The sequence below is a fragment of the Podarcis bocagei genome (assembly GCF_964188305.1).
Source record: "Podarcis bocagei genome assembly, chromosome: 7".
Lineage (NCBI taxonomy): Eukaryota > Metazoa > Chordata > Lepidosauria > Squamata > Lacertidae > Podarcis > Podarcis bocagei.
The window spans coordinates 39,300,500-39,313,423 of NC_138132.1; the positions used below are offsets into that span (position 1 = coordinate 39,300,500).

At 49.6% G+C, this 12,924-nt stretch overlaps 1 protein-coding gene across 2 annotated transcripts in view; it reads left to right on the forward strand.

The window, feature by feature from the left end:
• The first annotated feature begins 1,001 nt into the window (after positions 1-1,001).
• Positions 1,002-12,924, forward strand: part of WTIP (WT1 interacting protein) — a 56,752-nt gene continuing 44,829 nt past the window's right edge. For both annotated transcript variants that reach the window (XR_014010385.1, XM_081203382.1), the window contains exon 1: positions 1,002-2,587. Coding sequence is in view for 1 of the 2 variants with exons in the window: in XM_081203382.1 (XP_081059508.1) it covers positions 1,465-2,587 (1,123 nt within the window). In the remaining variant the exon portion in view is untranslated. The remainder of the gene's footprint in view (positions 2,588-12,924) is intronic.

A 12,924-nucleotide genomic window follows, 5' to 3' on the forward strand; every position in this document is an offset into this window, starting at 1 on the left:
CGCAGCACAGTCTTGTGGAGGAATGTGTCCTACCAGATTGAGCACCAGAAATGGAACTTACATTTTGCCTCCCGTACTCAAGGCTTTTTTTCCAGCCAGAACTCAGTTCCGGCCCCTCTCAGGTGGGCACCATTGCCATGATAAGACAACAAGGGTAAATTCCTGCACCTTTTTCTAGAAAAACAGCACTGTGTACACTCAATGCTTTTCTGCGGACCTAGTTCACGCATCCAGCCGCTACTGATCAAGGACATACAACTCAGCACAGATAAAGAAAAGGATGTATCTGTGTGAACTGGGAAGGTTGCTGTTCTCACAAACGGAGCCTCCCCGTGGGCCCTAACTTGTGTGAGGATAACTTGCTGCCATCTAGGACTGTGGATGCAATGAGAGAGGGATTCCTGGCAGATGCTCAAAGCAGTAAAAAAGGAAACCATGAGACACACCTTCTGAAGACCTGGATGGGGAAGGGGACTTTGGTAGGCCAGGCGTGGCCTTGCAGGTCAGCACAAGTGATGGAGGGAATGGCTGGCAGAAGCGGGCCAGTGTGCTTGGAAGCCCCCTCACCATTCCCTCTCTGGCTTTTCCATGGGTCCTCTTGGCACAGGGCACACAGTCAGGGGTGGGTGGGAAAGGCCTTGTCCCATGCCGTGGGGGGGGGGAGCGGCATTCAATGGGCTCTGGCGAGGCAGCATCCGGGAGCATGGAAGAGTGAGTAGTAGGGCCTTTCCCAAGGTGTGAGCGTGCAGCACAAAGAATCCCCCCTGCTTTTAAGCGTCCTCCCTCCCTGCTAGAGGAGCGCAGTCACATGAAGGGAATGCGGGGGGGGGCAGCTCCTCCAGCAGCGGCTCCTCCCGCCCGGCGTCCCCCCCCCCCTCGGGGGCTGACTTGGTTAAAGTCATTGTTTGGCTTCGGCATTAACTACATTCCAGAGGGACGCAGCGCCCCGTCTCCTTCCTCCTCCTCCTCCTCGCATTCCTGCCCCACACAAAGAAGTCCCTCCCTCCCTCGCCGCACAAAGGAGCAGCCCGGCGCTGCCTCGGGCCCTCCCGCCCCGGATCTTGGAGCCCAGCCGGGCGGGGGAGAGCCGAGCCGAGGAGGAGGAGGCCGGCCAGTCAGCCAGCCGGGCAGCCTCGAAGTGCAAATTCCTCCGCCGAGCGCGCCATTGACTGGCCCCAGCAAACTTCGCGCAGGCGGGCGGGGACGCTTCCCCGACAACGCCGCCTCTCCCTCCCGCCCCCCACCCACCCGCCGGCCCGCCGGCCGCTCTGCCTGCCTGGCGAGCCTCGGTTCGTGGTGAGAGCCTCGGGGCGGGATGCCCGGGAGGTGACTCTCTTGTAGCCGGAGGCAGCGCTTGCGAGGCGGCACCGGGCGTCGGGCCGCGGCGGCTTCTGCTAAACTTTGCCGTCTGGAGCGCGCGAGGGCGGCGGCGGCGACGCCTCTCCTCCTCCTCCTCCCGCCGGCATGGAGAGGTACGAGGAGGGCTTGGGGAGAGCCAGCAAGTTGATGGCGGAGCTGGCGCTCTACGACGAGGGGCTCGGCCGCCGCAGGAGAGACGACCAGCCGCCGTCGGAGCTGGACGGGCGGGCCAAAAAGCAGCTGAACGGCGGCGGCGGCTGCACCACGCTGGGCCCGCCGCCGCCGTACCCGTCGACAGAGGCTCCTCAGTCGTCGTGCCTCCCGCTGCGCTCCCTCAACGGCGGCGCCGAGGACGGCTCGTGTCCGCGCTCCGAGGTAGCGCTGCCTTGCTACAAGCGCTACTCGGCCGAAGGCTACCCGCGCGGCAAAGGAGGCGGCGGCGGGGGAGCCAGCCCGCGGGCCTCGACGTGCTACGGTGGCGGCGGCCCGTTGGCCAGCCCGCGGGGCAGCTTGGTAGCCGGGGCCGTCGAGGCGTCTTCGGTGCTGAGCCCGCGCTCCAGCTACGCCAGCACGGCCAGCGACACGAGCAAGCACTCCAGCCCGCGCGCCAGCCTGACCAGCTCTTCCGACGGCGGCGGGGGTGGCAGCGGAAGCAAGCCGAGCAGCAACCGCACCAGCGGCATCAGCATGGGCTACGACCAGCGGCACATCAGCCCGCGCTCCTCCTTGGCCGGCGCCGTCGAGCTGGAGGTGGCAGCCTCAGCGGCTGGGCGCCACGGATCCGGGCCGGCTACAGCGGCGGCCATGGCGTCGGGGGCCATCGCGGCGGCTCTGGCCAGCCCGCGCTCCAGCATCTCCAGCCACAGCTCGCGCAGCTCCCGGGGCTCGATGGGCGCCTACCCGGAGTTCCAGATGTCGTCGCCGCGGGCCTCGCTCCTGCCCGAGGAGGGCCTTCTGTTGCTGGCTGAGCAGGCGGCGGCGGATGCCTACCCGAGGCTGCACGCCCAGGCGCCGCCGGTTGCCCTCGGGGGCTCCGACGCCGCCGTCTCCTCGCTGACCTACGGTTCGCCGACCGCCAAAGGCGCGGCGGCCGTCTCTAAGTTCCGGCTCCCCTACCAGGTGACGCCGTCGAGGGAGAGCGGGCCCAGCCAGGTGGAGCGGAGGCTGGAGGCGCTCACGTTGGAGCTGGAGAAGGAGCTGGAGATGCACATGAAAAAGGAGTACTTCGGTAAGTGCCTTTGCGGGACAGGACTGCGGGGGGGGGTCTTCTTGCGACGGTGGCATTCAAGAGGAAGCAGACAAGAGGCTCTCCAAAGAGTTACAGCTTTAGGAAGTTATTAGGCCATGTTCCTGTATGGAGCCTGTGCTGCCAACACAGACTGGCAGCATCTCTTCAGGGGTTCAGGCAGGAAGTCTCTCCCAGCCCTACCTGAGGACTGAACCTGGCGCCTTCTGCTTATTTCTTAACGTTTAATTCCCACAACAGTCCTGTGAGGTATGTTAGAATGAGAGGCAGTGACTGGCCCAAAGTCACCCAGGGAGCTTCATGGCTGAGTGGGCATTTGAACCCTGGTCTGCCAGGGCTTAGTATTCCAACACATTAACCACTACACCACACCGGTAGGCCTAGATGGCTTCTGTCTTTGGTCCATCAAATTCAGTATTGATCCTCCAGGGTTTTCCAGACAAGGAATTTTTACCAACCACAGCTGGAGATCCCAGGACTTGAACCCTGAACCTTCTGCATACAAAGCTGGTGCTCTAAAGTGTGCTCATTTTTTAAATTTGCTTTTGTGCGTGGGGGTGTAAATGCAGCATAGGGTCTTGCTAGACTCATTTGCAATTCACTCAAATCCTCTTCAATTAAAATAATAAGTGGGTGCCTCCTGAGGGCGGCTTCTGTCGCGCAATCCCAGCCATGTCTAGTCATGGTAATTCTCATTGAGAGCGTGTGGCTGCAAGCATGTTTCTTAATTTCACATTAAGTCAAATGAATCAGTTTGGGGTCATAGTATCATCAGCTGTGTTTGTTCCCTGCCCCATGGTGCTTACAGTCTAGGCTTTGATGCAGCTGGTGTGGGGGAGAGAAGAGAAGAGAAGAGAGGAGGATAGCAGAAGGTGAGAGTAAGCAAATGCAAGCTTAGTGCTTAGAAAATGTTTGGAACATGTTGCTCCCATTTCTGACTACCCGCATCCTTGTGTGCCTTGTTCTTGCCCAGGCAAATCTTGCAAGGGCTGCAGAAATTCCTCTTCCTTAATTCTTAGGTGCCAGAAGAAATGACTGTTGCATTCCACTGACTTTCTTCAGGGTTGCTGACTTTATTTTCTTATTTGAAATGTTTCACGTTTGTGTTTTGCTGAACAGAGACTGAAGCTACAATCAGGGGTGCAAATATCTACTTGCATGCTTGTCTTTGGGCAACTAGCAAGCAGATCTTTTGTTAGCTGGATGAGAATTTGTTGTCCCCCCCCCTCCCTTTTTGGAGCTGTTGAGGCATAAACATACAAGAGTAGGTCTGCAAAGGCTAACAACCGGCTACAAGTAAATAAGTTAATAAGTTGAGGGCTAGGAGCACCCATGATTTATTTGCAAGGCTGTGTGATAAGGGATTTTTCAAAAGAGGTGCTCCTGTCATCTCCAAAGGTCACCAGGCTTCAAGTCCTTCTGTGGCCAGATGGAGAGGGGATTTGTGTAAAACCACATTTAGTGGATTCAGGGGTATAGTGGTCATTTCCAAGGAGTGGGAACTCTGCATGACAACCCCCATAGCCACAGCATAAATTATTATTGGTGGTAATGGTAGGGGTAGTAGAAGTATCCTAAATTTGTTACCTGCCCTTCACCAGTGAGTCATGGGGTGCGGGGGTTGCAACAATTTAAAATTCAGAATTAAAAGCACATAAAACATGCTACATTCTCAAGAATAGGGTCCGACTCCTGGAAGCACACATTTCAGGTGTCAAAGGTCAGGGTTAAAGAAGTGCATCTTCAGCATTTGCTGAAAGCTATATAATAATATAAATAGCTATATAAAGCTATCTGCCATCACCTCCTGGCAAATAGAAGGGGAAGAAATGGAGGCAGTGAGAGATTTTACTTTCTTGGGTTCCATGATCACTGCAGATGGTGACAGCAGTCACAAAATTAAAAGACGCCTGCTTCTTGGGAGAAAAGCGATGACAAACCTAGACAGCATCTTAAAAAGCAGAGACATCACCTTGCCAACAAAGGTCCGTATAGTTAAAGCTATGGTTTTCCCAGTAGTGATGTATGGAAGTGAGAGCTGGACCATAAAGAAGGCTGATTGCCGAAGAATGGATGCTTTTGAATTCTGGTGCTGGAGGAGACTCTTGAGAGTCCCATGGACTGCAAGAAGATCAAACCTATCCATTCTTCAGGAAATCAGCCCTGTGTGCTCATTGGAAGGACACCTCATGAGAAAAGAAGACTCCCTGGAAAAGACCCTGATGTTGGGAAAGATTGAGGGCACAAGGAGAAGGGGACGACAGAGGACGAGATGGTTGGACAGTGTTCTCGAAGCTACCAGCATGAGTTTGACCAAACTGCGGGAGGCAGTGGAAGACAGGAGTGCCTGGCGTGCTCTGGTCCATGGGGTCACGAAGAGTTGGACACGACTAAACAACAGGGAATTCCACAATCTAAAGGTTGCTTCAAAGAATGCCCTCTCCTGGGCCACCCCCAAATTTTTGAGCGAGATGGAAGAAATGAACTTGTGACCAATGCAGTGAGGCATTCTGGATTCAACACCAAACAAAATCTCCCCTCTGACCGCTGCTTAACTTTCAGAACTCTGCCGAAGAACTCTGGTTGGCTCAGAAGCTTGCTCACTATTATAATGTTCTGGTTGGTCATATTGAAACTTTTCAAAGTAAAAGTGATGGTTGGGCCTTTGGCCGTGCATTCCTCTTCTTTTGCTTAGCTTAGTTGGTGGTTTTCTTTCTCACGTGCAAAAAGCTTACTTATGTGCCGGGCAGGGGATTGGCAAATGGTGTTCTAGGCAATGATATTGCTGCCCCTGCTGTGAAATTGGTGGCAGTGCTTTGTCCCTAACCTGCTGCACTGCTGTGTGAGCTGTGCAGGAGCCACTTTTGGCCTGTGCTATAAGGGGCATGCTGGCTGAAAAGTTGCAGGGCTTCATGCCTGCCTGGTCTGGTTGCCTGTGCCACTGCTGCTCTGCTAAGTGAAGGGTCCCTAACCTGAAGCAAGGTGAGGCTTGGGGCATTTGAGGTGGATTTTGTACTGTAAGCTAACTACACAGTGAATTCTTCATGAGTGCCTGGAGCTTAGGTCCTATGGCGAAAGAGGCTTGTCTAAGCCTCTTGGTGAAGTTTTTACATTTTGCTTTAAAGGGGGGGGGGCAGGGAGATTTTTTAACATTCACCTGCATGTACTGTGTAGTATTATTTGCAGAAACAGATTTATACGGTGTACCTGATCTCAGATAAACCCACCACAGGAAAGAGGCATCCTGGTTCCTAAGAAGAAAAGGAGGGCAAATGAAGAGAGAATCTAAGGATTAGAAAATGTGACATTAGCAGAGTAAAAAAGTACAGGCAACACACACACACATTTACAGGGGGGTTACGTCTCGGCTCATTGTGCACATCTGCAGACTGCATTTAAGCCCACCCCGTTCTGCTCTCTTCAGGTGCCAGACACGGCATGCACGGTGATGCGTGCATTGAATGCTACAAACTGAGAGTTGCCTGTACACTACAGGAGAGAAAAGCACATCTTTGGAACCCTAGGGATACAAGAATGTGGTGTCCAAACAACTCCTCTATCAGTTACAGCTCTGACGGCGCTCACTGGCAGGTGGGAGAAGTCAGCCTAGCTCACCTCAACTCACAGAAATTGTTTAGAAGGGTATATGCCCACTTTGCTTCCTTACTTTCCTTCTAGGAGGGCTTAGAGACCTGCCTCTCTCTCTTTTCATATAACCTCAGAGTCTACCCCCCTGCTGGCATGGGTCCTGGTGCAATTGCTGGCAGTCCCTCCGCCTCCCAAGCGCTGAAGCATAAGAGATTTGAAGCTGTGTTTCTCCATGTCCTGCAGCTCTTGAATGAAGATTTCATGCCCTGCCGTTCACAGTGCTAAAGGGGCATAATGCAAGCTTCCCCAACCTAGTGCCCTCCAGGTGTTATGATTCATTGACTTAGACCATTTGTCTCCCCCTCTTCAGCAGAAAAAGAGGCTTCTGGAGTGGCTTATATACAGTCAGTAAAAGTAAGACAGTCCTTGCCTTGAAGCTTACAATTGAAAAAGAAAACAACACACAAGGAGGAAGAGGGGAGGGAATCAAACTCAGGCAACATTTCTAAAGCAGTTGTTCTTACAGCGACCGGCTGGCACAGTTCAAGGGTAGGAGGTGTCTCATGAAACAGCTTCCCATCTCCACCACTGAGGCAGCCTGATGGAATGATAGCTTTGGACTGCAAACTCCCGTCATTCCCAGCCATTAAGGCATGTCTGAGGGGAACTGGTAGTCTTTTAATATCTGGAGGGCACCAGAATGAGGAAGGTTAGCCTAAGGTATGGCTGCAAAATCTGTAGAGCTCTCCCTCTCTCCCTCTTTCGATGAGGAAAGCAACCAAGCAAGAGAAGACTGTCGTGGCCCGGGGGGCCAGAGGCTAGATTAGCTACTCCATGGCAAGTGATGGGGCTGCCTAGACTTGTGCAACATGAGAAGTCATGCAAGGTCTTTCAGCCAGGAATTGGGTAGATCGGGGCTTGGGTTGGAAGGTTTTTTCACTGCAGAAAGAGAAGTATTTGCAGATACTGGAAGTATAGGCCTGCTTGCATCTCTTAATGTGGTTCATGCGGTGAAATGAGATGTTGCATCTTCTGTGGAAGAGTCTCCCTCTGAATACCAGCTGTGGAGGGCATCTTGTTGTATAGTTTAGGTGCAGGGAGCAGCTAAGCCAAAATTTGGCTTAGTGTGTTGTCCAAACCCGGGATCATGGTTAAGCTCTTTCCTCCTTAACCACGAGCTGTAGTCAAAGTTTGTTCTTGGCTGGGAGCAGCTCTCTGGGAGTATGGCATGGTTTTGTGGTCCTGGTATAGCAAGACTACCAAGGATTACTGTGATGTGGTCACTATGTTACTAATTGTATGAAACAGGTGTTCTTAAAAAATGGATTTTGTTTCTTATGGAAAAATATAGGAGTGGAAAGATTTTCACCCTGTGTTGCTGGATTCTGTGCTGAGAGAGCCAGTTTATGTGCTGCCTCCTGCAGCTTCCTGCTGGCTCTTACAGATTCTTTTCAACTTGTGCAAGCCTAAGGTTCTTGGAGGGAAGTGCATGGCTGACCCATGTGTACAAACTCAGTCCTTGCCAGTTCCAGCTTGTTAGGCTGGCCAGGTCAGAACTGGCAAAGAGGTCAGGGACAAATAGAAGAGGATGCCTTCATCCTGGTACGGCTCCCCTTTACAGTATTACATACGTATCCCAACAGGACAACAGCAAGAACCCACCAACAGCATACAAATCAATCAGTGTTAGAAACTGAGATATGAAAGCCAGGAGCCAAATGACACCTTAAATCTAGGTTATTGGCGCAACAACGGAATGTCTAGGCACACTTTTTTTAATAACAAGAATACAAAGCTGAAAATGAATGAGCTAAAATGTTATGTTCATTTTTCACATGTTCTAGTCCTTCCCCTGCCCACCCCCCTAATATTCTTAAGGGGGTCTTTTCTCCAGTCTTCAGAGAGTAGATGTAAGCGGGGAGGCAGAAAAAGGTCCTCCTTTCCTTCCGCTCTGCAGTTTTAATCTGAAATCTTAGGTCCAGTACTGCGTCCAGAGCTCAGAAATTACTCATGCTAATGAAATTCCCTGTCGCAAAATGCACCTAGCACAATGGGAGTTTTGAACACTGAAATCAGTATGGCTAATTTGACCCAACAATCCCCTCCCCCCACAAACAAATCTTAGTGCAGCCAACTAAAGACAACCAGCCATGCCCTGGGCCTCCTCCAACCTCTCTCACCTCCATAAGCAAGGAAGTTCCGCCATCTAGTTTGAAAGCTGAAGTTCATCCTCTGCTTTAAAAAAACAAGTCCTTTCTAGTTCCCACTCCATTGGAAAAAAAATCTTAATGTTATTCATTCATTCAGCTGATCTCCCTCCCTTCCTTTCAAATGGGCAGAAAAGATCAGCCATTATCCATTTTGGGGCATTGTGTATGGACTGTTGACTCCAGTTCAGGATTTTTGGTGTGATGCCAATTCTGTTGACCCATTTCAGTCTGCCATCCAATCCAGTTTTGGGACTGAAATGGCTTTAGTTACCTTGATGCCAGGAATGGCTCAGAGGCTGGAGCATTGAACCTCTCAGCACCTTTCAGAATTGTAGACCACCCTTTGCCAATTTGATGCCAGCCTGAGGATCTGAACTGCAAATCTTGTCAGACTCTGCTGAGGCAATCTGCGGTAACTTTTTCTGAATTGTCCTGCCAGGCTAAGGGGAACTGTATTACATTGATTTGTTCATAGCAAATGCCTTCCCTTCTCTCCAAGGAACTCAAAAGATATCCCTCCAAGTATATCCTCGCAACAGTCCTGTGAGGTAGGATAGGCTGAGAGCTAAGGTCACCCAGTGAACTTTGTGACTGACTGGGAAATTGAATGTGGCTCTCTCAAGTTTTAGCTCTAGTTGGTATGCTATTTGCGTTGCTTTCTAAATGTTATTAAATTTGTTTTGGCTGTACTTCTGTGTGGGGCTGCCCTTAGAAGATTGTTCTTTGAGGTCACCTGATGGGTTAGTTTCTGAGGAACTGATTGGAAAGCCAGGGGTGCTTTTCTGCTGTGGTCCCTGATGACAGGACTCGTATATGGAATTCTCCTTTCTGGGAAGTCAAGATGGCCCTTCACTCTGTCAGGGATTCCTCAGTGCGCATATCAGTTGAGAGCAGACAGAATTCCCTGAATGACAGCATCAATTGGCCCCTTAATTATTTGACTAAATGGCCCATGAAACCTAGAATGCCACCTTGTAGGTGGTAGCGTGCGTCTCTTGTACTTCACAGTGGTACCATTTGTGAGGTAAGCTGCTCTCCCTACCCTTTCCCCACATCATTTCTGAGGAGGCAGACTATGGGGAGGTGGATGGAAGCCTAGGGCTCATCAAGGGCCTCCATCTGTTGTCTTGGCTGTGTACCATTTCAGAATGTAGGTAGGGGCTTGTGTGTTGGGAGGGCTGCCCTGCAGGAAAGGAAAACACCTACCTACCCCCCCCCACACACACCAAATTAGCAGGTAAAATAGAATTTTCCTCCCTGGCATGCTAGTCTTCCATATGAAAGGATTTTAAATACTATTTGGAGGAGCATTCCATCTTGTGGTTCTCCCCCCACCCCACTTGCTGCCTGAGGTGGTACAGCACAGACACAGGTTTTACCACCTTCACGAGAATTAGGAAATCAAATGTTCCTTCACGTAATATTTTAACAATGTTATAAAATGTAATGGGACTATTAGAAGCAACTTTAATTTTCATTGTTTCACAAGATTGGTTGCTTTTGTGGTGAACATGGGTGCCAAGCTTTGTTGGTGATTAAAATACTCCTCCCCCGCCACACATATGGGTAATAGTTTTAAAAATATATGATCAGCTGGATAACTCAGTTGGTTAGAGCGTGGTGCTGATAATGCCAGGGTTGCAGGTTGAATCCCCGTTTGGGACAGCTGCATATTCCTGCATTGCAGGGGGTTGGACTAGATTGTGTGATTCTATGACCCTATGACTGGTCAGTTGACCAAATCCTTTATAATTGGCCAAATGCCAAGCCCCCCTGCGTGCCCATCACATCTTCCCCTATATTGCTGCAGTTAAAGGAGATTGCTTGGTATTCTAGTTTAGGCTGTAACCCAAGTTCACATGGGGGCAGTGAGGGCATTCAAGAGCATGCATTCCTTGTTTTTGTGTTTCTACCTATTCTTAATTGTTTTATATGTAAATTGCCTTGAGATGGTGGTTTAGAAGGCAATAAACGGAATAATAAACATTAATAAACAAGTGTGAAGAAGCAACAGCTGGGGTTGATGGCAGCACAGCCATGCTGATGGGAGTTGTAGTCTAAAACCAGAGCACCAGGTTTGATGGTGGCTGATTTTTAGAGAGTGCAGGACTTCATGGCAAACAAGTATCTGTGGAAAGTATGCCCTGGAGCTAAGTAGATTGAATGCCATTTTCCCAGGGCAGGGAGAACCTGTTCTCATAATTGCCTCCACCTTAATCAGACTGCTATAGCTTTAAAGCTGCAGTATAAACCTGCTTGGGTTTTGGCTTTTCATCAGTTGCATGAAGGACACATGTAGGCTTTCTATACCCATTTGCCCTAGGTGTCTCTAAGTAAAATAGTCAAATATTTCCTTGGATGTATATGTCAGCAATAAGCAACTGTACTTCCTCCCTTCTTCCTGCCTAGTTCTGAGAAGGCAGGAGGTAAGAAAATGGGTGAGGGGTCTAGTGTTCCTAATGTTTACTGTAGGGCTCAGTCTGTGTCTTGTAAGTGTGGCCTTTCATGATGGAGAGGAGAAACTCTTGCACATGTAAAGATAGCATGTCAAGGATAATGGGTTCTCCTGGCATGCTAGTCTTCCAGATGAAAGGGCTTTAAATAGGTATTTGGGGGAACATTCCACTATGTAAGTCTCCACTTGCAATCAGAAGTGGTACAGCCCAAACTCTGGCTTACTGCCTTCGTGAACTAGGAAATTAAATGTTATTGGCTGCAGTGATGGGTCACAGAGTGGTTCTGTGGCTTGCAAAGTGTGAACTCTTGGTTAACTCTGAAGAATGACTGGTGCAAAATCGGCAATGGGAGAGAGACTGGCAGCCACACTCCTTGCCCCAGGTAGATCTTGCTTAGCTGGCTAGAAAACAATGACTCTGGCAGGCTTTTGGTTTCATGGCTGGTAACTCAGAGCAGAGCTTGTCAATCTAAGGGCTGGGCTTTGCTAACTGTCTGTTACTGGCTGTGTCTCGGCTGGCTGCGTGTATCACAAGAATATATCTTGCCAGCCTTGGCATGTTGACTCATCTTCCCTGTAGGTCCATCTCCAGAGATTTCAGTGTTTCCAATTACTGTGTTTTGTGGAAGCCATGCAGCTAATTCTGCAATCAAGCAATATACAAACACTGTTAAATAAGAATTATAAAAGCATTCTGGTAGCATTCTGAGTTTTGTGGGATGCTGCTGGTATTCATTCTGTGTCTGGAAGAGTATCTTGGCACCAGCTATCCTTTCCTTTCCCAAGGGAGGAAATTGCTGGGATGGTTTTCATCTTGCTGCTTCGCGTGCCAGTTTTGTGGAGGAAAATGTTGACCTGATGGTGCAAATGATGCTGTCGTTGTGATCTTCCAAAACAAATCGTAGTACTGGAGAGAAATAAATTAAGTGCAGATCCATGGAAGCATTTACTTAATTATTTTCATTTATTTATTTAGGGCTTTTTGAATACAGCCTTATATCACAGGTAACCTTGAAGCAGCTTACATATATCAGTGCAGTCGTAAAACTGCAGACCCAGGGGTGAAAGTAAACCTGTCTTGACCAACCTGCTGCTCCCATCTGCCAGCCAGTACCCTCAGTCAGCCTCACTGGTCTAATTGTTCCAGTTTCCTATCTGCTAACACAAGATTTTGGTTACTTTTTAAAGCAAAGGCTGCTTTTGTTGAAGAAAGTATTTTTTGTGGGGATCTGACCTTGGTTGAATTGTCTGCGGTAGCCAGTCCTGAGCAGCCGGACTGTTCGTAGGAAAATGAGAATCTGCCCTCTAGGCCCACCTGATCCAAGTATCCTGTTCTCACAGTGGCCACCCAAATGCCTGTAGGAAGCAGGCAAGCAGGACCTGAGCATATGAACACTCACTCCTCCTGGGCTTTCTTCCAGCAATGGATTCAGAGCCGTTACTGCCTCTGCCTCTGGATACCCAGCATAGCCATCATGGCTAGCAGCCGTTGATAGCACACTCCTCCATGAATTTATCTAATCCTGTAGAAGCAAATTCCAAAGTTTAACTATGCACTGTGTGAAGAAGAGGTGCTTCCTTTTGTCTGTCCTGAATCTTCCAACATCCAGCTTCATTGGGTATCCACAAATTCTAGCATTATGAGAGAGGGAGAAAAACATTTCTCTGTCCACTTTCTTCGTGCCATGCCTAATTTTATAAACGACTATAACCTCATCTGTTACTCTCCTTTTTTCTAAATTAAGAAGTCCCCAAATGCTGCAACCTTTCTTCCCTATGAAGAAAATCACTGCATCCCCTTAATCATTCTACTTGCTCATTTCTTAACCTTTTCCAACTCTGCAATATCCATGTTGAGGTTTGGTATCCAGAACTCCACACAATAATCTAAATGCTATTGAACCATAAATTTGACATTGGCAGTCCGTCCCCCCCATTCCTTTCCTAATGATCTCTAGCTTGGAGTTTGCCTTTTTCACAGCTGCTGCACATTGAGTTTAAAGGTTTAAGGCAGAGTTAACTTATCACATCTTACACTATCCCGTACCTGTATAAACATCCAAAAG